This window comes from Musca domestica, unplaced genomic scaffold (genome assembly GCF_030504385.1).
Source record: "Musca domestica strain aabys unplaced genomic scaffold, Musca_domestica.polishedcontigs.V.1.1 34, whole genome shotgun sequence".
Classification (NCBI taxonomy): Eukaryota; Metazoa; Arthropoda; class Insecta; order Diptera; family Muscidae; genus Musca; species Musca domestica.
The window spans coordinates 10609276-10635085 of record NW_026712313.1 but is presented as its reverse complement, the minus strand read 5'-3'; the positions used below and the strand labels follow the sequence as shown (position 1 = coordinate 10635085).

The 25810-nt window shown below is 34.2% G+C and overlaps 2 protein-coding genes across 3 annotated transcripts in view; one reads left to right on the top strand and one right to left on the bottom strand.

Moving 5' to 3' along the window:
- Nucleotides 1-1174, top strand: part of LOC101900042 (bridge-like lipid transfer protein family member 3B) — a 120784-nt gene extending 119610 nt beyond the window's left edge. Inside the window, exon 22 of the mRNA XM_059125553.1 lies at nucleotides 1036-1174. Coding sequence (XP_058981536.1) covers nucleotides 1036-1074 — 39 coding nt within the window. The 3' untranslated portion in view covers nucleotides 1075-1174. The remainder of the gene's footprint in view (nucleotides 1-1035) is intronic.
- Nucleotides 1011-11049, bottom strand: LOC101900214 (TBC1 domain family member 19). 2 transcript variants are annotated; one of them, XM_059125558.1, is made up of 11 exons: nucleotides 10578-11049; nucleotides 10343-10501; nucleotides 8450-8624; nucleotides 8209-8308; nucleotides 8073-8133; nucleotides 7608-7799; nucleotides 7281-7548; nucleotides 1607-1716; nucleotides 1455-1546; nucleotides 1291-1372; nucleotides 1011-1205 (listed from the first exon to the last, which is right to left on the bottom strand). In XM_059125558.1, the coding sequence occupies exons 1-11, from the start codon at nucleotides 10677-10679 to the stop codon at nucleotides 1032-1034; spliced, it is 1515 nt and encodes a 504-aa protein (XP_058981541.1). In that variant the 5' UTR covers nucleotides 10680-11049; the 3' UTR covers nucleotides 1011-1031. The 2 variants fall into 2 exon arrangements, with proteins under 2 accessions (XP_058981541.1, XP_058981542.1); XM_059125559.1 differs by having other exon boundaries at nucleotides 8215-8308; nucleotides 10578-11048.
- Between the last annotated feature and the right edge of the window lie 14761 nt (nucleotides 11050-25810).

The following is a 25810-nucleotide window of genomic DNA, read 5'->3' as shown; positions in this document are numbered from 1 at the left end:
TCGAGAGTTATCGTGCGCACCAGCCAGACAGAGAGACGGCCGGACGGACATCGCTAGATCGACTCCAAATATCCTGAAACGAATTTGGTCCAAAAAGACCTAGGGCTTAAAACCGTTATTTCGATGAGGCACATTTTGGCCGTATCAAATGATACCCTCTCTAGCCATATGGCTGATGGTATAAAAATTCTGTCTCGTTTAAATTTTTCTACCGAACAAATTTAGAGCGAAACATTGCAAATGAAGATTTTTAATTTTGAAAAAAAAAAACATTTTTCAAATTTACTATGAATTTCCGACTCGCTGGTAATATTTTCATATTTTTCCAAAATTTGGTTCATTCGGATATAGCTCGTATATAGATATATATCTTGCTGCTTAAGATCGTTTAGATTTAGATATACCCCCATATATACAAGATAGTTATAGCTAAATCTATAACTCACACAATTTTGTTCGGATCGTCTTCTAATTCAGAATATTGCATTTTTCTCTTGTATTTATTTGATAGATTCTTCATGATCCTATATTACGAATATCCTGTTTATGTTTACTTTTTGTGTCCAGATTTCAAATTTATTGTCCACTATTCAAAATCATACTCAAACGTTGCTTTAATTTTGTAATCTCTTAATGAAAATTAAAAAAAAAAAAAATAAAACTAAAAAAGAAAGAAATCAAAAAATAATTGTTGCTCTTAAAAATTATTGTAACATAAAAAAAATAAAACTCCATATTTAAATTTAAATAAAAAACTTACTCATGTAAAAATAGAAAATCGAAAAACTAGGTACTCTATATATATAAATATTATAATAATTATTAAATGTGTATTTATTAAACGGACATTTTGCGATGAAAGAAGAACAAAAATGGAAAAATAAATTATATTATTATTATTCAAAACGATAAAAAAAAACAAGTTGTTTGATTTTAATTATAAAATTTGTCTATTTAATATTTCTAACAATTGAACTAACTTTCGCATATAAAAAAATTGAGCTAAATTATATTTTTTAATTGCATTTCCTCTAGTCTCGGCTCAGGGCTAGCTGTACCAATGGCAGCACTTGAACTGATGACAAATCTGCCAGAATTGCCTCAATACTATCCAGTGAGTTCACCTGCATCAGGCTCTCTTTGCGAAATGACAAAATAATGATGGCAAAAATTGAGAGAATTTCCAGGCTATCAAATCCAAGGATCTGTAAGTATTCAATGACAATTTTAAAAAAAGAATTTACTTTTGGAATATAAATTTTTTTCAATAAATGCATTATTCTCCCTTACCAGATCCCATAACACCAACAGCTGATCAGGTGGCAGATGACCACTGAAGGCTCGCATAAGCCATTTGAAAACTACACGAATTCTGAAATTAACGTAAGGATAACAAAATGTGTCACAATATTTCCAAATGGATGGTAAGTCTTGTATTCCAAAAATTTACTTACGGCTGTATTTGCAACTCACGAAAATGTGACCATAACTGAGGCTCATGGGTCTGCAGCAATTTCTCAAAAAGGAGGCAAATACTCACAATGCCCTAAAATTGACATGATATTCAAAATAATAGAAATGTCAATTTTTTATACAACGAACATACCTGCGGATGTGTATTAATCGTGGTCAGCCGATGACAGTAACGAATATAAAAAGCACGAAATGTGAAATATAAATTGATCGGCGAATCGAAGAGATAACAAAATGTGGCAGCTAAAAATCATAAGAGGGCTATTTTAATGACCATTCATAATTTTTAAGAATATTAAAAAGGCGAATATTTGTTGTATAGTAGCGAGGGTATATTAAGTTCGTCATTTCGGTTGTAACTAATCGAAATAATAATTTTAGACCCAACAAAGTATATATATTCTTGATCAGCGTAAAATTCTAAGACGGTTTAGCCCTGCCCGTCCGTCCGTCTGTACGTCTGTTGTAATCTATATATCGGTCCATGATATCGTATAGCCTCCATATAACGGTACCCCCCGATATTCTGAATTTTGATGATTTTTTGCCACATTTTTCAATGGAATTGTCTGAAATGCAACACAAAGAGTTCTTTGTGAGTACTTTATCCCCTGGAAGAGAATTGTCTATATATCTATATATATTGTCTGAAACAAGGAGTTCTTTGTGAGTACTTTACCCCCAGAAATAGACTTGTATATATAGGTCCACAATATCGTATATCCCCCATATATCGGCATCTTCCGATATTCGGTATTCTTAAGATTTTAACAGAATTATAAATGGATTTTATTTATTTGAAATGGTGGAGGATATTCAAACTTCGGCCAGGCCGCTCCTTACTATTTTTAAGGTGTTGATTTCTAAGAATGCCTAAAGGATTTTGAGGTCTATAATCAAAAGAAAAGTATTGGATTTTCAACAAAAATTGTGATTTGAGAGCACCTTTTCGATTTTTATCCAATTCGATTTCTTAATACTTTTTTACAATTTTGAGGAGAAATCGTGATTTATTATACCCTACAGGGTATAATAATTCATAGAATCGCTTTCTGATTCGATTTATGCAAGTCAGTCTGTCTGTCCACGTATTCTTGTGAACAAAATGCAGGTCGCATTTATTATCCGATTGAAATGACATTTTCCAAACAATATTTGTTTGGCCCAAAGATGAAGCCGAAATTGGTGAGAATCGGTTCAAATTTACATAAAGCTCCCATATATACCTTCGTCCGATTTCGGGTAAATTGTGCACCAAATGGCTAATACCAGTCCAAATGACCTGCATTTTGGCACATTCGACTAAATTCATCCTAGAAATAAGTACTTCAAATTTAGTAAAACTCGGTAAAAAGACATAGCTATAGCTACCATATATAAGTTTTATCCGATTTGGAGTTTTAAGTCACATTCGTAATATGCACTCCACAAGAATAATGTTTGATATCAGATATAGCCCAGATTAGAATATAGCTCCCATATATATCTTCAACCGATTTTGGGTCAATTGTGCACCAAATATCCAATATTTTTAAGCGTGATATGCAGACAACAATGATATTTGGTACCAGATCTCTTAAAGAGCTCGGAAATACCTTTGCCAAATTTTATCGAGAGCAGTTAAGATTTGGATACAGCTCCCATATATATCCTTAATCCGATTTCCGGTTTATTGTGCAAATAATGGCTAATATTAGCCCAATTGGAGTGAATTTCGGGTAGTACGTTTCCATTTTGTGGAACTCGGCTCCGATATATATTTTTTAATATAATCCTTCTCTAAGTGATATCATGCTCTCTATAGGAATGTAATTTGATATAAAAGATTAAAATGTATCCGTCAAATTTAGTGAGAATCGATTCAGAATTGGATATGGCTCCCATATTTATTAGTTTTCTCTGAAACTAAACTATAACTACGCTATAGCCAAATGTTGATGGGTGGTATGATCTACTTCAAATAAATTCTTTTATTACGGTAGCTCTACTAAATATGTATCGTGGTGTGGGGTATCATATAGTCGGTCCCGCCCGACTCTTGACTTTTCCTTACTGTTTTTTTTAATTTTTTTGAATAATACAGAATTTGAAGAACTATCCTTAATTCTTAACAAAATTTTTAAAATATCCGTGAAATTTTAATATTTTTTTTTTGGTTTAAAATTTAAGTTTTTTTGAATAGTCGTTGGTTTTATAAGATTTTTTGAAGAATAATATAAAAGGAATTTTGAGAGATTTTCTGTACTAAAAACTTGGAATTTTTAAAAAATATTTGAAGACCTTATCGGGACTAGAATCATGGAGTGATTGTTGATTGTTGAAATCGAAAATTTTTTGATTTTTTTTGAGAGATTATCGGAACTCAGATCTTGAAATTTTTGAAGAATAATCATCAAGGAGTTTTAAGAATTTGATCGTGAATAGAATCGAGGAGTTTTAAAAGGAATTTAGAGAAGATTATCAGGACTGGAAGATTCTCAGTATTTTTATTGGAGTGATTGTTTGGACAGGAATCGCGAATTTTGAAGAGTTTATATTTTGAAGAATTAGAAGAAAGAAAGAAGAAAGGATATTTTAGCAATTAAATTAACAATTGTTTGGAGATTTATAGGGAATTATTTTTTGGATTTTTTCGAAGAGTAATCCTCGATTTTGAAAGTATTTTTGAAAATATTATCGTGGAGTCTTAAAAGGAATTTAGAGATATAATCGGTTTTTATAACGATTATCCTGACTAAAAACTGGATTAAAATTGAGTATTTTTAATTTTGAATTATTATCAGGCCAGGAAACAAGTCTAAAATCATGGTTTTTTAAAAGATTATATTGATATATTTTCTTCAACATTTATTATCACAATTAGAATCTGGACTAAAATCGGGGATTTTTACTGGACTTTTAGAAATATTATCTGGACTAGAAGCAGGACCAAAATCGCAAATTTTTTAAAGTTTTATTGAAGAGATTATCAGTGTTGATTCTAGTTCTGATTATCTCTCCAGAAACCTTAAAAAATAGTGAAGTTTTGAATAGATTTTGGAAAGATTATTACGACTAGAATCAGGACTAGAATGTAGAGAGGTTATCACAACCAGAATCAGGACTAAAATCTTGTATTTCTTAAAGGATGTTTGGACAGATTATCTCGACTAGAATCAGAATATTTCGAAGGGGTTTTAAAGGATTTTTAATGAAATTATCACAACTAGAATCAGGACTCGGGATTTTAGGATTTTTAAAGAGATTATCACATCTAGAATCAGGATTAAAATCGTGGATTTTTTAAAGAATTTTTTTTTGAAAGATTATCACTTCTAATATCATGTCTAAAATCGTGGATTTTTTAAAGGATTCTATAAGGGATTATCACAAATAACATCAAGATTAAAATCGTGGATATTTCAAAGAGTTTTTGAAAGATTTTTTTGGAGAATTTTTAAAGGATTTTTTGAGAGATTATCAGGACTAAAATGGTGAATTTGTTAAAGGACTTTGGAGATACTGGCATTGTGGATTTTTAAACAATATTTGGGGTTTTAAAGGATTTTTTGAGAAATTATCAGGACTAAAATCATGAATTTCTTAAAGGACTTCAGAGGTACTGGGATTGTGGATTTTTTAAAAAATATTTGGGTTTTTAAAGTATTTTTTGAAGAGATTTGTTAAGAGATTTTTTGAGAGATTATCAGGACTGAAATCGTGAATTTCTTAAAGGAAGTTGGAGATATTGGAATTGTGGATATTTTAAACAATATTTGAAGGAACAAGAATATTGGATCTTTAAAGGATTTTTGGAAGGCTGAGTATAGTGGATTTTTTACAGGACTTTCGACGAGATTAATAGGATTGGAATTGTTGGTTTTTAATGAGATAATCAGACTGAAATCCTGGTCGCTTTATAGAATTTTTGAAGATATTATCAAAATTAGGATCTCGGATTTTTTAAAGCATTTCTGAAGAAATTAGCGGGTCTATAATCCTGGTTTGTTAAATGACTCTTGATTAATTGCGAATTTATATTTTAAAGGATTTTTAAAGATATCGTTTAATTTTTTTTGGTATAGGGGAGAGATTCGGGGGAGATTATCAGGAGTAGAATTGTGGATTGTTTTGGAAGAATAATTGTGGTTCAAAGGATTTATAAAAAAAAAAACTAAAATTGTCATAATTTTGACGAAAATCCTGATGATGTCGATAAAAACGTGATTTTTTATCGAGATTATCAGGACTTTCAACCTGAATTTTCTCAGAAGATTTTTTGAGAAATAATCTTGGATTTGGACATTTATAAAACGATAGGGTCTATAATTTTGGAGAGATTGTAATGGTTTGAAGGCGGATTATAGCCATTCGATTTTCGATTTTTTAAAGAATTATCATTAAGTCTGTAATCAGATTTTATTTCTGGTATTTCTGAATCTTTTGAGGTACTATAGGGCAAATTTATATCAGGCCTTGGATTTTGAATAACCACATTAAAAACAAATAAGTCGAAGGGATTTGATCGTCGAAGGGATCGCCCTTAATTCAGGTGTAAAAATTAACAAAAGCGGTCAAATTTTTCTGCGCTTCTTTAAAAATAATTATTACCAGATTTAAATAGGGAATACATCAGCCCTACCATTGTAGTACCACAAATCACAAACATAAAAAATATATAAATTTTGTATAAACTCAACACTGCACATTGCAATATGGGCAACGTAAGGACAAATCAAATGCTAACTGATACTTTCTAACATTTTTTACAAATATTTTTCTAAGGACTTAAAGTACGGATTTTAGGGAAACCAGTAAGGAAAGCTCAAAAGTCGGGCGGGGCCGACTATATGATACCCTACACCACTATGCATATTTAGTAGAGCTCTCGTAAAAAGGTTTATACAGGGCATTTCAGAGCTCTATGAGATATTTGGTACAAAATCAAAATCTATCTAATTCTATCGTGCATTTTACGAACTATAGCTATCTCTGAACCGGGTTTCTCCAAATGTTACGTATTAGCTTCTAGACTGGTGATTTGGGCTGATATTGACCATTTAGTGCACATTTGACCCGAAATCGGATGAAGATATATATGAGAGCTATATCCAAATCTGAACCGATTTCGATAAAATTTAAAACAGCTATTCCTGTGCTCCATCTAATACCTGGTACCAAATATCACGGTTGTGGAGTGAATATTACGAATGTATGGGACTAAAACTCTAAATCGGATGAAACATATATATGGTTGCTATATCTATATCTGAACCGATTTTCACTAAATTTGATATACTTGCTTCTAGGCTGAATTTGGTCCGATGTACTAAAATTCAGTCCATTTGGACTTATATCGGCCATTTGGTGCACAATTAACCCGAAATCGGATGAAGATATATATGGGAGCTATATCCAAATCTGAACCGATTTCGATAAAATTACAAACAGCTATTTCTGGGCTGTATCTTATATCTGGTACCAAATATCATTCTTGTGGAGTGCATATTACGAATGTGAGAGGCTTAAACACCAAATCGGATGAAAGATATATATGGGAGCTATAGCTATATCTGAACCGAATTTCTCCAAATTTGATATACTTGCTTCTAGGCCGAACTCGGTTGGGTGTGCCAAAATTCAGGTAATTTGTTACAAACAAATGCACAAAGACATAATACCCTTACCACTATGTGGTGTAGGGTATAAAAATGTTAGAGCTGTATTAAGATCTATAATAGCATATTTGTTAACAACCATTTTCAAAAATATTTTTCTTTCTGATAGATAAACTTCTACTTTATGTTGATATGATTTCCATGTCTTACCAAACATACAAATACCATGAAATGGCACCACACCCGAAGGAGGGGCCTCATAGCTTTTACCCTTGATGGGATAGTGTTCGAATTGTATCATCTGGGCAATTTCGGTGTCGCGTGAAAAACACAACAACACCTGATAGAGGACATCTTCAAATACGAAATATTGATCATCATTCGAGGCCGTCAATTGGATGTCTTTGAACACCAATTTATCGACAATGTGATCGGTGGCCAGGACATTGGCCTTCAAACGATTCCAATGTTCAATGTCCTGAAAAGGGGAAATATTTCATAATTATAGAAACTTTTCACAATTTCAAATTATCTTACAAAACTATTAACATGACTACCCAACACAAAGGACCACAAAGCACCACGATAGGGAGCTGGGGTATTTCCCTTTCGCAGCAGATGTTGACACAGCGGGGCATGTTTCGATTCCAAAACCCGTTGACATTGTAAATTCATATCGGATGAACCGGCATAGGATTCCGTGCGCAATAGGTCACTGTAATGATTCCGCTGTAAAAGATAGGATAAATAATGAAAATGTAAATTATATTTTCGAATGTGAATTTTAAGGAATATTTTTAGAGTGAGTATTGGAAATGTAATCATGAGTCAAATTAAACGAAGAATTTCAGGAACTGTTGGAGCTATTATTTTTGAAAAGGAGATTTTTAAGTGCTTTCAGGGCTATATAGGTTGATCATTTCAAAGAATATTTTGAAGAGTGGTCATTTTTAAGGGATATTTTGAGGAGCTATCAGAAGTGTAATTCCAGATCTTACTCACCAATTCAAAAAGATTCTTCACCGGCAGCGATATATGTGAAAATTCCCATTTCGGCACCTGCCTATAAGAAAACCAGAAAAATAATGGAAAATCCATTTTCATATTATTATTGGAATTTATGTTCAGATGACATTACACGAACTCTGTATTTTCCGCAGCCTTGGTGGGACCCTTCAGCGAGAGTAAAACATCCAATATGTCCTTGGGAGCATAGACTGGTCGATAGTTGGCTAAATCTAAAAACATGAAAAAACAATTATTTTCAATTTTCAAATTCTCGAATTTTCGAAATTAGTCCTTTTCTCTCCAAAGTCCACCGAAATGTTATAGTAGGAAAAAATCATGTAGCTTGTAGTTCTTTCAAAATATATTCTTACCAATTGTATAATTACTCAATTCATCCCACTTGGAGAGTAGCTCATCTCGATCCGTTGATATGCGTGGTTGGCCCTGAGATGCCATTTTCAGTTCGGAGCACATAGCATTTAAACTTTTGCGTACTCGCCGATCCCATTGCACACCGGCACGTTTCAAATAGGCCAAGGGATCATTCTGGGAAGATAAAAAATTAATCTGAGGAGTAAAGAGGAGCCCTGAGGAGTCATCCCATATGTGAAGACTTTCTGACGCTCTATTATGGATAAAAGAGGAAGATCCCGACGGTCTTCTATACACAGGTGAAACCCACTCATGTTCTACTATACCCAAATGCCCTTGGGCATCAGGAGGTCTTCTACATTTAGAAGATTGTCAGACGGTTTTCTATCTATATAAGATCCGCAGGAGTTCTTCCATCTACAGAAGACAGGAGTTCTTCCATCAGGAGGTCTTTTATTTATAGAAGACCATCAGAGAGGTCTTAAGGAGATCTTCTATATATAGAAGACCTTCAGTGGTCTTCCATCTATGTCAGATCGTAAGAAGGTCTTTTATCTATGGACGACTCTAAAGAAGTCTTTCCATCTAAAGAAGACCCTCAGGAGTTTTTTTATGGAATATCCTCCGGAGGTCTAATATCAATGGGAGACATCCTCTGTCTACAGAAGACCCTCAGAAGGTCTTCTGTCTACAGAAGATACTCAGAAGGCTTTCTTTCTACAGGAGACCCACTGGAGTTATAAAATCTATGGGAGACCCTCAAGAGATATTCTATTTATAGATGACCCTCAGGAGGTCTAATAACAATGGGAGACCCTCAGGAGATCTTTTACCTACAGAAGACCTTCAGGAGGACTTCTATCCTCTGAAGATCCTTAGGAGGTCTTTTATCTACAAAAGATCATCCGAAGGTCTAAAAACTATGGGAGACCCTCAGATCTTTTATCTACAGAAGATCCTAAGAAGGTCTTCTATCCACAGAAGATCCTAAGACGGTCTTCTATTCACAGAAGATCCTTAGAAGGTCTTTTTTCTATAGAAGTCCCTCCAAGGTCTTCTATTTAAAGAAGACCCTTAAGAGATCTTCTATCTGTAGAAAAGAGGTCTAATATCTATGGGAGACCCTCAGGAGGTCTTTTGTCTACAGAAGACCATCAGAAGGCCTTCGATCTACAGTAGATCCTCAGGTGGTATTTTATCTATAAAATACCCTCTTAAGAAGACCATCAGGAGGCCTTCAATTTTTAGAAGACTCTCAGGGGGTCTTCTATTTATAGAATACCGTCAGTACTCCTATCTGGAGAAAATCCTCAGGACGTTTTCTATATTAAGTAATCCCTTAGGATGTCTTCTTTATTTAGAAGACCCTCAGGTGGTCTTCTATCTGTAGAAGAACCTCTGGGAATCCTATCTATAGAAGACCCTCACGGACTTCTAGCTAGAGAAGGCCACCAGGGGGTTTTCTTTATTAAGAAGATCCTCAAAAGGCTTTCTATCTATTGAAGAACCTTCAGTGGTCTTCTATCTATAGGAGAACCTCAAGAGGTCTACTTTTTATAAATGACCCTGAAGACTTATTCCATGTAAAGAAGACCCTCAGTCTCCATATAGAAGATTTTCTATTTAAAACAGACCCTCTGGAAGTCTTTTATTTCGATAAGAGGTCTTCGACTTTCTTGAGGTATTCGGTTTTCTGTAGATAGAAGATCTGGCGTTTCTGTAAATAATCCTTCTATAGAAGGCGCTTTTCCATATATACAGGATACCCTCGGACTTCTGCAGATAGAAGACCCCTTGACGGCCTGCTTTCGATGAGAGATCTCCGATCGGTCTTCTGTAGATCTCCTCTTGACAGTCTCCTGCCGATAGTTTATTTCTTCTTCAACACTTACTATATTAATCTGCGACGGCTTCTCTTCCGGCTTCAATTTGCTGCGCACCAAATGGAAAATAATATTGCGTATTTCCGTTTCCAATCCGGCATTTTTAATGGCCTCCTCCAAGGTGTTGCACATATCATTGCGGTCCACCGAGGGGCTGCAAACCAATTTCTAAAAAAGATTTTATATTAAAATCCACCTCACTTATGTTGTGGAATTTCAAACCCCCTTCCACACACACACCCACCTGAACATTTTCATATAATGGCTCATAATTTTTCAGTGTCTTGATGGTATTGATCAGCTTGGCAGCCGTATGATGGATGCTGGCATCTTGTAGTTCCTCCATGGTGTTTGTTTTCGTTCCTCTTCCTTTTTTTGATGGCACTGATTCCGTGATAATTTATTGCAACGTCAATCATTCATTTGGATTGAAATTTTTCTTCAAAATTATTGATGGGGTTTTCCATTCACACACATGCACGCTCACACATAAATCTGGTAGTTACAACCGCCGAATGACTGACGGACTGATTGTGTATTATGCTGGATATTTATTTAGATTTCCGTAAATTAAACCAAACACTTTTTTTTCGAATAAAAATATTAATAATAAACTTTTCAAAATTGATTGCTATTTCCAATTGATTTTGATGTGTTGTTTATCATTTTTTTTTGCCGAATAGTAGTGAATTGAGTAATCAGTATTTTTTGGAAATGGGAAAAATTGTTGATTTGTTTATAGACTACTCGAACCGGGTTGCCCAGGCAACTAAGTCCGGGCATGGTAACCTCGGAGTTTGTTATGTTGTTGGCAATGCTATGGGAAGTTTTGAAGGAATTTATACGAAAGCATATAAATAACTATTATGTTTTTTAAAAACAAGTTTTTTATTTATTTATTTATATTTTTTTAACAAGTTCGCAAAATTTGTCGGTGAAGACCTTGATTTTTGGATTCTTAATTTTCCTTTCTGAAATACGTTCAAATATATTTAAAAAATCGAGGATTGGCAGAAAATGATTTTTTAAGGGAAATTTTGTATTGTGTCTGGAATCCGTTCAAATATATTTAAAAAAATCAAAGATTGTCAGGAAATATTTTTTTAAAGGAATTTTTGTGTTGTGTCTGGAATCCGTTCAAATATATTTAAAAAATCGAGGATTGGCAGGAAATGATTTTTTAAGGGAATTTTTGTGTTTAAAATAATATTTGTTTCAAATCGCGACTTTTTGCCAGGAGGTCGTTTAAACAGGGTATTAATAATTTTACCATTTTTTGGTCAAATATCCAAATTTTAAAAACAAACATGTTTTTTACCATGAAACCGGTAGATTATATTTTTTAAACCCTACATTTTTGGGTCAGGAGTCAGCTTAATTTTTTGTAATTCCTAGCCTTTATCCCTCACAAAATATTTTTAAAAATCCGCGACGTATGTCCAGTACAAAGAAAAAAAACTTTAAAAATAATTTTTAGGGAATTCACGACTTTCGTCCAATAGGCAAAATATGTTTTAGAAAATCCCGACACTTGTTCATTGCGAAAAAATATATATTTTTTTTAATTTCCCCGGCAGCGAAAACTCCACCTTATTTTCGTTCCAACATCTCGGACTCAAAATGTAAAATTTGTTCAAACTTTCAGACTTTCATGATTTTATATATAATTCAAGTTTTTCCTTTTACCGGAAAGAATAATAGGCAAATGTTTACCTTTTAGACCAAAAAGTTTTCAAAATCTTTCATTTTTAAGTTGACCGAGGAGGATATTACTGAAACCATTGCACAATTGACCAGCCATCAATTATTTTGTCCAAAACTATTTCAATGTTTCCATATGTAAATCCGAGAACCTAATAGTGACCTTAATACCAATTTTAGAATTTTATCTCTATCCCTTCACCCAATGCCATATTTGGTACCATTCAGTACTTTTCGTACAATTTAAGTTCAAATTTCCGCAATCACTTCCATATGGCTAGGCTACACATGAAATGCGACGCTAATCACAAATTTTAGATTTCAAGCACTACATGTTCACCCAAAGTCAAATTGTACCAAACGTTGTACTAATTCGTACTTTTCGTGCTTGTGTACTATAACACAATCCCGACCACCTCCATATCTCAATCCCAGACACCAAAAGTGACATCTAAATAAAATCTCAGGATTTTAGTTCTTTCCCCTCACCCAATAACTAATTTAGTACCACTGAGTACTTTTTGAACAATAATCGTACACATTTTCAATATCAGCTCCATATCCTAACCACAGACAGCAACAGTGGCATCTATATAGCATTTAAGGATTTCACCTCTATTCCTTCACTCAATACCAAATTTCGTACTATATAGTGCATTTCGTACAATAATATCACACATTTTCAAAACCACCTCCATATCTCAATTTTAGATGCCTACAGAGACATCAATATCAAATTTGAGAATTTCAGCCCTATTGCTTTAACAATTACCAAATTTAGTACCATATAGTACATTTCGTACCACCATTAGTAAACCACCATTAGTAATATAAATATCGACATTTCAGAATTTAATCTCTATCCCTTCACCCAATACCAAATTTGGTACCACTCAGTACATTTCGTACAATTAAAGTACACATTTTCGCAATCACTTCCATATGTCCAGGCTACACATGAACTGCTTCTCTAATGCCAAATTTTAGATTTCAAGCCCTATATGTTCACACAAAGCTAAATTGTAACAAACCTAGTACTATTTAGTACTTTTCGTGCACTTTTAGTACACAATTCCAATACCAACAGAGACTGCATTATCAAATATCGGGATTCCGTCTCTATCCATTCGCCCAATACCAAAATTAGTACCACTCAGAATTTTTCAAACAGTTATGGTGCACAGCTCTATCCGAATACCAAATTTAGTACCTCTTAGTACTTTTCGAACAATTATAGTACGCACTTGCAAAATCACCACCAGTTTTCAAGACCAAATACGAAAATAGACCATGAGATTACATTTCGGGATTCCAGCTCTATACATTCATCCAATACCAAATTTGGTACTTTTGGTACAATTCTGGTACACATTTCCAAAACCACCTCCATGTCTCAATTCCAGACACCAACATAGACCTCAACATCAATTTTGAGTTTTCCAGTCTTATGCTTTCATCCAATACCCCTCAAAATTTCCGAAACAACCTCCTTATTGTCAGGCTACATATGAACAGAGACCCAAAAAAAATCAGATTTAAGCACTCTCTGTTTACTTGTACCCCAAATATAGTACTATTTAGTAATTTTCGTACACTTGTATAACAGATTTTCAAAACCTCCTCGTTATTGCAAAACTAACACCAACAGGAACCCTAATACAAAATATCCAAATTCCAACTTCATCCGATCATCTTCATCTGTTCAAAATTTAGTACAGTTCGCACACCTAGTACACATTTCCAAAATCAGCTTCCTATATCAAACTTACTTTCCAACCTTTGTTGAAATACCACATTTTAAGTTTTTAGCTCTCTCGTTCACATAAAACCAAACGGCACCATTTTAGAACATTTCCTTACCTAAAAGTTCGAAATTCCAAAAATCTTTTCGCACATCTATCCAGTACTTCATCAATGACACTCATTTCAAATTTCAGAATTCTAGCTCACTCGCTTTGCCCAACACAAATATTACATTTTTAGTACATCGTAGTACTTTTCGTATCCTTTTATTACGAATTTTCAAAAATCCAGCTATATTACACATCTACGCACCAAGACTGTCCCTCGTGCAAAATTTTAAAATTAATCGGTCAGATATTTCACTACTCTTTTGAATAAACGAATATTGGCTGAGGATATAAAATTGTCGGCAAATCCGACTGATGCCCCGATTTTTATAAAAAATTTATAATTTTTTTACGTGCATTGAAGAGTTTTTTTTTTTTTTAAATGAATTTGGTTCTATAGAAAGTGCAAGGCCAAATATCTGCCACAGAAACTTTTTATAACCTCAGCCATATGGCTAGAGAGGATATATATATATAATTTTATACGGCCAAAACGTGCCTCATCGAAATAACGGTTTTAGACCCTAGGTCTCTTTGGACCAAATCCGTTTCAGGACAAATTGTGTCGATCTAGCAATGTCCGTCCGTCTGCCTGATGCGCACGATTTGATCCAAACTTGGTGCATCGTAATATTATTATCAAACTTAGATCGATTTCGGAGATGGGCAATACACTTCTTCTGGTACCTCCCACACAAAATGATAACGTTTTCAAAGAAAATAATTTACTGCACAGAAAGTGAAAAGATAATCCGAATTTTTGTCAACTTCCTAATATTTGCATCAGTGCTAGGTCAGGTGCAAAAGTGGACAATATAGGTCCACTCCATCAAGTACCTCCCCCACAAAGAGTCAATATTTTGAATAATTACATATCTTATAAAATGTGATGTAACTGTCTGACTGTCTTCAAATTACACAAATCGCAATATTTTTATTAACTCAAAGCCTGGTGTGAAGATGGAATATGTCGATCCACTCCTTCTGGTACCTCCCCCACAAAGGGTCACCATTTAGAATATTCATAAAGCTCATAAAACACAATATTAATATCAGATTTGGCGCATCTCAATATTTCCATCAAACGAAGATTTGGTTAAAGATGGTGGGAATCGGATATTTCTTTTTGGTACCTCCTCTACAAAAGGTCAAACTTTTGAAAAACCAAAACGATCATAAAATCCGAAATAAGCATGGGTCAAAAAGGGTCAAAATTTTGAATAACCATGAAGCTCATAAAACACGAAATTAACATCCGATTCTATTCAGACTTGGCACGTCTCAAAATTTTCCTCAACACAAGATCTGCTATAAAGATGGTAGAGATCCGACTATTCATTCTGGTACCTCCCCCATATAGGGTTTAGGGTTTTGAAAAACAAAATTGCTTAAAGAAAGCGAAATAAGCACCCAACTCTCTTCAAATTTCACACATCTACATATATTTGCTAACGAAAGATCTGTTGTGAAGATGGTATATATCTGCGAACCCCTTCTGGTAACTTACCCACAAAGGGTCGCAATTTTCAATACTTATAACTTGGGGAAAAAGTCAGCGATTCTTTACAAATAAATATTGCTCTCAGCCTTAAACCTGAGACTAATATGTAGTTTTTATCGGTATTAGATGAAGTATGAAAATGGAATACTTCCGTCGAATATATCCGGTACCTATCACATCACATTTTCTAAAAATTATCACATATCTAATATAAAGTCAAGGGAGTAACCAATATAGTCCAAAACTGGCATGTCGCAATATTTTTAAGCATATTTACTTAGGTCCGATACGAAATCGACAATATTGATCCATTCCTTCGAAACTTATTCCACAGAGTGTCAATAATTTGAATTATCATAACAGAAGTCAAAATATGTATAAATGATCGAATTTATTTTAATTAATTAATTAATTTTTGTTAAAAATTGAACTTTTGTGACACCCCTTGGAGAATTTTTTTCATTTTTGTCAAAAATTATTTCAAAACCAAATATTTACCAAAGGAACAATTTTTATATTTTTTCCTATTTATTAGAATTTTCCTCCGATTTATGAAATTACCAAAATTCCAATTTTTAAACCTGTGCAAAATATCCTCTACGTCATTTTTATTTGCGTACTACCATACCAGAAGAATAATTTCAATTATCTTCATTACCATCCCAAAAATAAAAAAGAATTTCAAACATTTCTTCAGATTGTTATTTTTAAAATAATTATAATCCGTTTGCAAAATTTTATTTATATTTTATTGAGCAAGCGAAAGTTTGCAACGAATGAAAAACAATTCAATACTCTTTTTCGGCACATCACTCAAAATATGTGAAGGAATATTTTTTTTTTTATTTTTTTGAAAATGGTCATTATCAAGAAATTTGCCATCAGCATCATTGTCGGCGGTCTGGTTGTTTTTTTTTTCGGTTGGTTGTGCATTTTCCATTTATCAACTTGTCTGTCTGTCCGTCCATATGTCTGTCCATCTACCTATCCATCTTTTTTTTGCCCAGATGATTCTGCTAATCCATTGCCCGTGTCTGATTGCCTTTCGTCAGAATCATTAACGAGAGCAATATCTGCAAAAAGATTTCAATAATTTTCATGCATAATTTTTCATGTGGTACCTACGGATTTTTTTTCTGCATCTCCACACATATATTTTGTTCGTGTCTGTAAATATGTTTGTATTTTGGTGTTTATTTAAAATAATATATATATATTTTTCCTGACACCACCACCTTCTTCAAGGAAATTCTTCTCACAGCAGCTAGCAGCCTCCACATATTTGAATTGAATTCAATTTTAATGGATCCGAGCAGACAAAACTTAAGTGGTCTGAATTGAGCGATTAGTCATTTTAATGCAAAATAAATATTATTTATTTATTTAAGAAATTAATATTTTAACATTTATATGCGCCTACATGTTTTTTTTTTTTTGGGGTAGGGGATGCTCTTGCCGAGCTACTTTGTATTAATGTCTTGAACAATGTATTTGTAGAAAATTGTATGCTATTTATTATTGCCACCTCTAGGAGGGGATCAGCATTTTAGTATTGGCTAGAATTCGAAAATTATTTGGGAACAAAATCGACGGAAAAAATATTTTCATAAAAAATATTAGAAACATTTTTAATTGGTCTCAAATTGCGGAAATAATTATAGGTTGAATTTTAGGAAGGATAAAGCATATTTTCTTGACATTAAAATCCATTTTGAAATTTTAGGCAGAATAGCTGAGTATCTAAACCATAGCTGTTTAGATACTCATAAAGACATTGGCAAGAACTTCGAAGTGTCATCTGGAATGTAATTTTCCACTTCGCAAGGGAGAAGCTTTCACAATAAAAGAAAACCAGTGAAAACCCTAAAAATGGCGACTTTCTTCTCACGCACAAAGTACCCAAAATACCATTTTATTGGGATACTACATTTGGGCTATACCAACACGTAGACCTGTGTTGACAGTTAGGTGCCCATTAGGGACTTAATAACCTAGTTTTGGTCGATTAATTTTAAAAATATGTTGAAAAAGTTTCTCAACACGGAAGGTATCCTCAAAATGGGGGTTGATAGGCATCGGGTAATAGTCAATACGGATTTAAACAGTGGGGAAACGTTAAAAATAGCTGAAATCGGTAAACATCTTAAAACCGGTTATAGACAAAAAAAATTATCAAACGCTTCTCTCAAACGATCTCCTTCCCACAACACCGGAAAAAACGACATTCAAAAACGTGCGGCGAGGTATAGCTGAATATCACCTGGGATCTCGTACAATATAGAAGACTTGGCTTACTAGCATCTGTTGGGGAAAGCACGGCCGGGTTATACGTCTACTAGCAACCCCGCAATTAAAAAAAACAGTAGGGAAAAGTTAAAAGTCGGGCAGGGCCGACATGGCAGGGTGAGATAAAAAAAACTACAATCAACTTCAGCGTGATAGTGTGATTTCTTTATATTTGGCTGGAAAACCAGAAGTGTCTATAGTTAGAGCATTCCAGCATCTAAATGTGAATCGCTCGTTACCGTGATACTGGTAGCGTAGCCCGATGTCAAGGAAGTGGAGTGGAGTGGAGTGGAGTGGAAGAAAACAGCAACATCAGCAGAAATGGTTCGAAAAGTAAACAAGTGACTTGATCGAAACCCGCGTCGCAGTGACCGAAAAATTGCTCATGAGCTGAACATATCGCAATATTCCATTCGGAAAATATTTATAAAAGAGCTAGGGGTAAAGTCATTGAAATTCCAAAGAGTGCATAAACTTACACCGCAACAGAAAGAAAATAGACTGAAAAGAGCTAAAGAGTTGCTTCGCTTGGCCGAAAGTGGTGAACTGCCGAGTTAGGTTTTCTCCGATGAGAAAATGTTCGTTGTCCCGCCGTTTGTAAACAAACAAAATGATCGTGTTTACATGCCAAAGAGGTCAGTTGAAAATGTGCACCTTCGGTTGGCCACCAGAACTCAAGCGCCGGCCATGGTGATGGTATGGGCCGCCATAATAGCTGATGGTCACTCTCCGCTCGTATTAATCGACCGTGGCATCAGAAGAAGTACCGAATATTATCACGAATAAATATAGCCTTGGGTACGCAAACACTTTGGCCGCAGACTTTGGACATTCCAACAGGACTTAGCACCATCGCACTCAGCACACGCCACCGCCACCCAAGAATGGTTACAAAATGAGGTTCCTCGCTTCATTTCCAGAGCACAAGGGCCACCAAAATCTCTGGATATCAATCCGTTGTGTCTGGAGTATTTTGGAAATCAAGGTTGGCACTAAAAAAAATTCACCTCAAGCAAGCGATTCGCCGGGAATGGGCCAAAATACCGCAGAGCAACATTTGGGAAGCGTGTGACGGTTTCATTGACCGTTTGAAGGCCATAATTCGTGCCAAAGGTGACCAATTCGAACAAATCTAAACTTATTCTAACATTTGATGCTATTTCCGACATTTTTTGCTTTCATTTAACAAAATTAAAAAAAAAAAATGTAAAAACAAGTAAGCAAAGGCTATAGTGGTGCAGGGCCGACCATGTGATACCCTACAACACTACAATATGTTCGAAGTCCCCTTATATCCAAAACCATTTTGGAAGATTTCGTTTTTGAAATAATGTCAAAGAGCCCCGCCCAAAGGTTACCCTTAGTTTTTTGACCCGGAGAATTTGGCCAATTTCACACGAAAGTTGTGGTCCATTTTACAGCTAAATATAGCTCAACGGTCATTCAAAATGCTAGACTTCTTCCCTGTCCTTAACTCTCTTCTGATGCGAAATTCCGTGTCGATTAGTTTTCAATTGTGACCTATAGAGCGACTACAAAATTAGAAAAAAATAAAATTTTTTAGTCCATTTGTACTCCTCTTATTGTACATCTATAGAACAATAGGCTTTAATTCTGACCCTAACCCTACCTACCATGCAAAATTTCGTGAGGATCGGACGATAATTGTTATATGCATATAATACCCTCAAAACGTAGTGTTGGGGGCTGTAAAAATTTAGAAAATTTACAATTCAAATTGTGAGTCAAATTGAAAAAATCGCATGCGATAAAAAATATGACATAAATTGAAAAAAATTGACAAAAGATATTCACTTTTTTATTGGTATATTTTTCGCTATTTTCTTAGATTTTATCGTTCTCTGGCAAGAGACCATTCCGAATTGATGGGAATCGGCCCAGCGGTTCTTGACTTATGAGTAAAATAACTGAGATATATTTCTTTTACATATATATTGTACCTATATTGCAATATATCCGATATCTGGCTATCAGAATCACTGTAATAGTCAGAAGTGATTTTTTAGATTATTTGTGATTTCGCCGGTTAAAAATTATCGCGGTTTAATAAAAATTTTCGTAATTTTTGTCATAAAATTTATGGTTTATTTTACCCACTAAATATTTTCCGATGACCTTCCAAATTGATAGGCTTCTGTCTAGGCCTAAACTCTAACTCCATGAAAAATTCCGCGATTGGTTCACCATTGTGGCCTGTAGAGCAACATCAAAACCAGGAACATTTTTTTGATCCATTTCAATCCCTTAATATTTTGCGATCATCTCCAAAAGCAATATGCTTCTATTCTGACCCTAATCCTACCTCCATTTTCAATTTCGTGAGAATCGAGCCATAATTGTGACCTGTAGCTGATTACAAAGTAATATGGGCAGGACGGACATACATCTAGATCGACTCAGCTCGGCGACATAGAAAGATCCAAATGTACTTTCCTATGTGGGAAATCAATATTTTGAGGTGTTACATAATTTTTGACCCAATCAAACTTATAATACCTCCAACACATGGTGGTGTAGGATATAAATATTGTCAAATATATATACATTTTTTTGTAGAATGAAGTTAATTGGATATTTTGACTTCCAATAATAAAATGTTATGGATATTTTTCTAAAACTAACGATTTTCGAAGAATATAATATCTATAGATATAGCTAGGGAAATATCGGTTACTTCAAAATAGCAATTCAAAAGTAAGTTTCCGCATAACCGGGTTTTAAATATCCAATGAACTAAAATTGTCGATTTCGATGCGTATATACTTCGTCCTAAAAAAGAAGGTTAGCTTAAACATTCTATGAGCAGTTTGAAAATTGTCTCCAATTTCCACCCTTTGGAAAGACTCCTCCAATATTGAATTCTTAGCATTTTTTTTCATTTCCTTTTCAAGTTAAATTCTATCAACAATTGCCGATAATAGATTTCGTGCAGAGAAAAACAAAATACCTCAAACATGTCACTCGTGGTGTTATTGTTAATGAGACATGTGACAAAACTTTTCATCCACGACGCCTTGAGTTATGAATGCGCACATTTATGCCGAGTGACAATTAGACAAACAATTTAATTTTATGAAAATCTATACCCAAAGTATTCACAAACAATTATAATTCGTTTTTCTTTTTTTTTTGGTTTTGTGGAAAACACTTCTTTGACAGATTCGCAAATATTCGGACAGATAACAACAATGACGAAGACGACTACGACTACGACGAACACGGCGACGAATTGGAATCAATCATTTAGAATTGGCATAAAGTACCACTGGCTAAAGTGGGTGGAGGTGGGGGTGTGTACAGAACAGATGTTTATTTATGAACATATACACCTATATGTACGCCATCTACGTACGATTTGTTTTGGCAAATAGAGCTGAGAGAACAAAAGAAGAACTAATCATAATTCCTAAATGGCTATAAAATGTATAGCCTTTGTGTCCGTTTGGTTAGATCACCTGTGGAATAAAGTGAGATGATTAAGCGATTTGTTTGTTGGCTTTTTTATACCCTACACCACATAGTGGTAAGGGTATTATGTCTTTGGGCATTTGTTTGTAACATAGAGAAGGAAGAGAGATAGACCCATAGTTACATTAGAGGATTTTCATAGAATCACTTTCTGAGTCGATTTATGCATGTCAGTACGTCTGTCCTTTCATCTTTCCATGCTTTCTTTTGAATAAAATTCAGGTCGCATTTATTATCCGATTGAGATGATATGTTCCAAACAATATTTGTTTGGCACAAGGACGAACCTTGTTAAAATTGGTGATAATCCGATCAGATTTGGATGTAGCTCCCATATCAATCCACTTCCGATGGAATTCAATCTAGAAGCATAGAATTTGGTGAAAATCGGTTATCATATAACTATAGCTATATACAGGGTGAGATAAAAAACTGCAACAAAGTCAAACGTCATAATTTTCACATTTTTTTTTTAATTTTATTGAATGAAAGCAAAAAACGTCGGAAATAGCATCAAATTTTAGAATAAGTTTAGATTTGTTCGAATTGGTTACCTTTGGCACCAATTATGGCCTGCAAACGGTCAATGAAACCGTCACATGCTGTCCGAATGTTGCTCTGAGGTATTTTGGCCCATTTCCGGTGAGGCGCTTGCTTGAGGTGATCGACACTTTGGTATTTTTTAGTGCCAACCTTGCTTTCCAAATTACTCCAGACACAATAGTCCAACGGATTGTTATCCGGAGATTTTAGCGGCCATTGTGCGCTGGAAATGAAGTGAGGAACCTCATTTTGTAACCATTCTTGGGTGGTGCGTGCTGAGTGCAATGGTGCTGAGTCCTATTGGAGTGTCTACGGTCTGCGCCGAAAATGTTTGCGTGCCCAAGGCACACACCCTTCAAAATATTTTCGCGATAATATTCGACATTTATTCAGATGTCACGGTCGATTAATACGAGGGGAGAACGACCATCGACTGTTATGGCTGCCCACACCATCATCATGGCCGGCGTTTGAATTCTGGTGGCCAACCGAAGGTTCACATTTTCAGCTGATCTCTTTGGCCAGTAAACACGATCATTTAGTTTGTTTACCAACTGCTGGACAGGACAACGAATGTTTTCTCATCGGAAAAAAAAATAAAAGTCGGCAGTTCACCACTTTCGGCCAAGCGAAGCAACTCTTTAGCTCTTTTGAGTCTATTTTCTTTCTGTGACTGTGTAAGTTCTTGCACTTTTTGGAATTTCAATGGCTTTATCCCGAGCCCATTTTTAAATATTTGCCGAATGGAATATTGCGATATGTTCAGATCACGAGCCATTTTTCGGCAATTTTTCGGCCATTTCGATCAAGGCGCTTCTTTACTTTTCGAAGCATTTCTGCTGATGTTGCTGTTTTCTTCCATCCACATCCTTGACGTCGGGCTACACTACCAGTAGCCCGGTAATGAGCGATGGTACGAGACACAAAAGATTTATTCACATTTAAATGCTGGAGTGATCTAACGATAGCCAATTGCGGTTTTCCAGGCAAATATAAAGAAATCACACTATCACGCTCGAATTCCATCACGAATAACTTTTTTCTGGAAAATTCTCACCAAAATGCTTTTGTGCGCTTGTAGACCATATAATGAGCTGTCACTGGAATAATTTTAACAGCTGTCGGAAGAGTGGCTTGGAAATGACAGCAGTCTGAAGTTGGTTGCAGTTTTTTCATCTCATCCTTTGTATGTTTCACCCGATTTGGTGTTGAAGTTCGAATTATGCACCTCACAAGAATGATATTTGGTACCAGATATCAGATACAGTCCAGAAATACCTAAGCCAAATTTTTTCGGTTCAGATTTGGATATAGCTCCCATATATATCTTCAACCGATTTCAGGTTTATTGTGCACCAAATGGCCAATATCAGTCCAAATGACATGAATTTTGGTACATCCGACTGAATTCAGTATAGAAGCAAGTACATGAAATTTGATGAAAATCGGTGTAAATATAACTATAGCTCCAATACATATATTTCATCCGATTTGGTATTAAAGTTCCTCACATTCGTAATATATATAATAATGATATTTGGTACCATATATCTTATAGAGTTCCGAAATACCTTTGCCAAATTTTTTCAAGATCGGCTCAGATTTGTATATAGCTCCCATATATATCCTTAAACCGATTTCAAGTTTATTGTGCAAATAATGGCTAATATCAGCCAAATGGAGTGAATTTCGGGACGGATGTTTCCATTTGGTGGAGCTTGGCTCCGATGTATATTTTTTCAAATATAATCCTTCTCGAAGTGATATCATGCACTTTATGTCAATGTTATTTGGTGGTATAAGAGATAAAAATCTCTCCGTCAAATTTGGTGAAAATCGATTCAGAATTGGATATGCCTCCTGTCCAGATATTGGACAGGATATTGGTATGATCTACTTCAAATAAATTCCCAATATAAATTCTCTTGTTACGGAAGCTCTACTAAATATGCATAGCGGTGTAGGGTATCATATAGTCGACCCCACCTGACTTTTGACTTTTCCTTACTGTTTCATATTGAGTTTCTTTTTATTGGCGGCCAGGGGGTTGGTGGGATTGATATATCCCTTCCATTTAATGGTTTTATTTGGAAGATATCTGGGTCAAATTTGAGGAAAAATAAACAAGCATAAAATATGAGATATATTTTTGATGTTATTTTTGTTTTTGCCATGTTGTTGATGGATTTGTTGATGTTATTTCAGCCATGAAGATCTGACAAACACCAATAACCTTTAGCTTCAAGGATGGGCGACATGCCACTTGGAAAATGCTATAAAAATTTTTTTCCCTTAATTTTTTTTTTATGAAAACCCCTCTCTAACTTCTCCTACTTTCAATTTCCCTAAATTATATATGGAAATAATATTTCTTAGCGAAAATCTAATCTAAACAAGCTTTCAATTTACTCTTTCGCTCATTCGGCCAATCATAGCCCGTTAATGGTTGTTGTTGTTGCGGTTAATGATGATGATCAAATTTTATATTCGTTTTATTTGATCTTTGTGAATGCCGAGAGTTTGATGTTGTTGCAATTGCCGTGATGATGGGCAGTTAGACGCTTTCAATTTTCCCACAATAACAACAACAACAATAATAATATTTACCACCAGCAAAGGAAAATTTATTGCTAAGCAAAACAACGAACTGAAAGTGGATAATCGGTTCTTTAAAGCTAAAAAAAGTATGCTATAGTAAGAATAAGTTCTAAATGTATTCGGTTCCAAAGGTATTCTATATACGAAAAAAATACCTTCCTTTGATAGAGATTTTTAGAAATATTTTTCCAAGGACTCTATGGGAGTACAATCGTGGATTTTTAACACAATTTTTAAAAAACAATAGTCGTATATTATTTAAAAATGTTCGATTTAAGTCCAGGAAAGTTCTTAAAATTGGTTCAAACATTTTATTTATTTATTTTTTTTTTTAATATTTTTATAATATAATCATGAATTTTTAAGAATGTTTTGAAGGTTTTTTAGCTATAATCAAGGATTCTTTATGGAAATAATTGTGGATATATACATTTGGAATTTGAAGAAAAATTGCAAGGACTTTTTATATCTATCGGGGATCTTAGGGACGTTTACATTTACAGATAAAAATAGTGGATTTTAAAGGGTGTTTTCCACAACAACTTTTTTATGGTCGTGAATTTTTATAATACTTTTAAGGAATTTTTTTAATATAAACATGGATTCAAGATAATTTTTTTTTTCAAGGAATTCATAAAATATAATAACAGATTTTTAAGGATATTTTTTCAACGACAATTTAAGGTATAATTTTGATGTTTTCTAGGACTCTTGAAATTATAGATTTAGATTTTTTGAATACTAGTTGTAGGCTTTTAAAAATATTTTTGAAGGCAGATTTGACTGACACTCATGGATTTTGTAAAAAGTATTTTTTAAGAACAAATCGGGGATTTCATTGAGAATATTATCTCAAGGACTTTTTTTATTATTAATACTTTTCAAGTAAAAAACGAGGATTTTTTACGAATGTTTTTCCAAGGACCAATAGGCCAATAAAGGTGGGCTTTATAGGTATTTTTTCAAGGACTAGGTGGACGTGGATTTTTAGGGAAATATTGTCGGAGGACTAGAACGACGTGGATATTTAAAGAATATTTTTTCAAGGACAAGGATGATGTGCATTTTTAAAAAAATATTTTTCCAAGGACTAGAAGGACGTGGATTTTTAAAGAATATTTTTTGAAGAACTAGGAGTATGTGGATTTTTAAAGAATATTTTTTTAAGGACTAAAGACTAAATAAAGGTGGGTTTTAAAGGTATTGTAAAGGTATTCTTACAAAGACTAGGAGGACGTGGATTTTTAAAGAAAATGTTTCAAAAACAAGGATGATGTGCATTTTTAAAGAATATTTTTCCAAGGACTAGAACGACGTGGCATTTTAAAGAATATTTTTTCAAGGTCTAAAGACTAAATAAAGGTGGGTTTTAAAGGTATTGTAAAAGTATTCTTACAAGGACTAGGAGGAAAGATATTCTTACAAGGACTAAAGAAAATGTTTCAACAACAAGGAGGATGTGGATTTTTTAAGAATATTTTTTCAAGGACTAGGAGGATGTGACATTTT

What these genes read in the sequence shown, in the direction of transcription:
- LOC101900214 (XM_059125558.1), bottom strand. Translation starts at nt 10,679, where the DNA reads ATGGAGGAACTACAAGATGCCAGCATCCATCATACGGCTGCCAAGCTG. An exon ending in AGCCGTCGCAGATTAATATA is followed by an intron (nt 8,625 to 10,342) that starts GTAAGTGTTGAA and finishes TTATCTTCCCAG; the next exon opens with AATGATCCCTTGGCCTATTT. An exon ending in TCATGGTATTTGTATGTTTG is followed by an intron (nt 1,717 to 7,280) that starts GTAAGACATGGA and finishes TATGATTTTTAG; the next exon opens with CTGCCACATTTTGTTATCTC.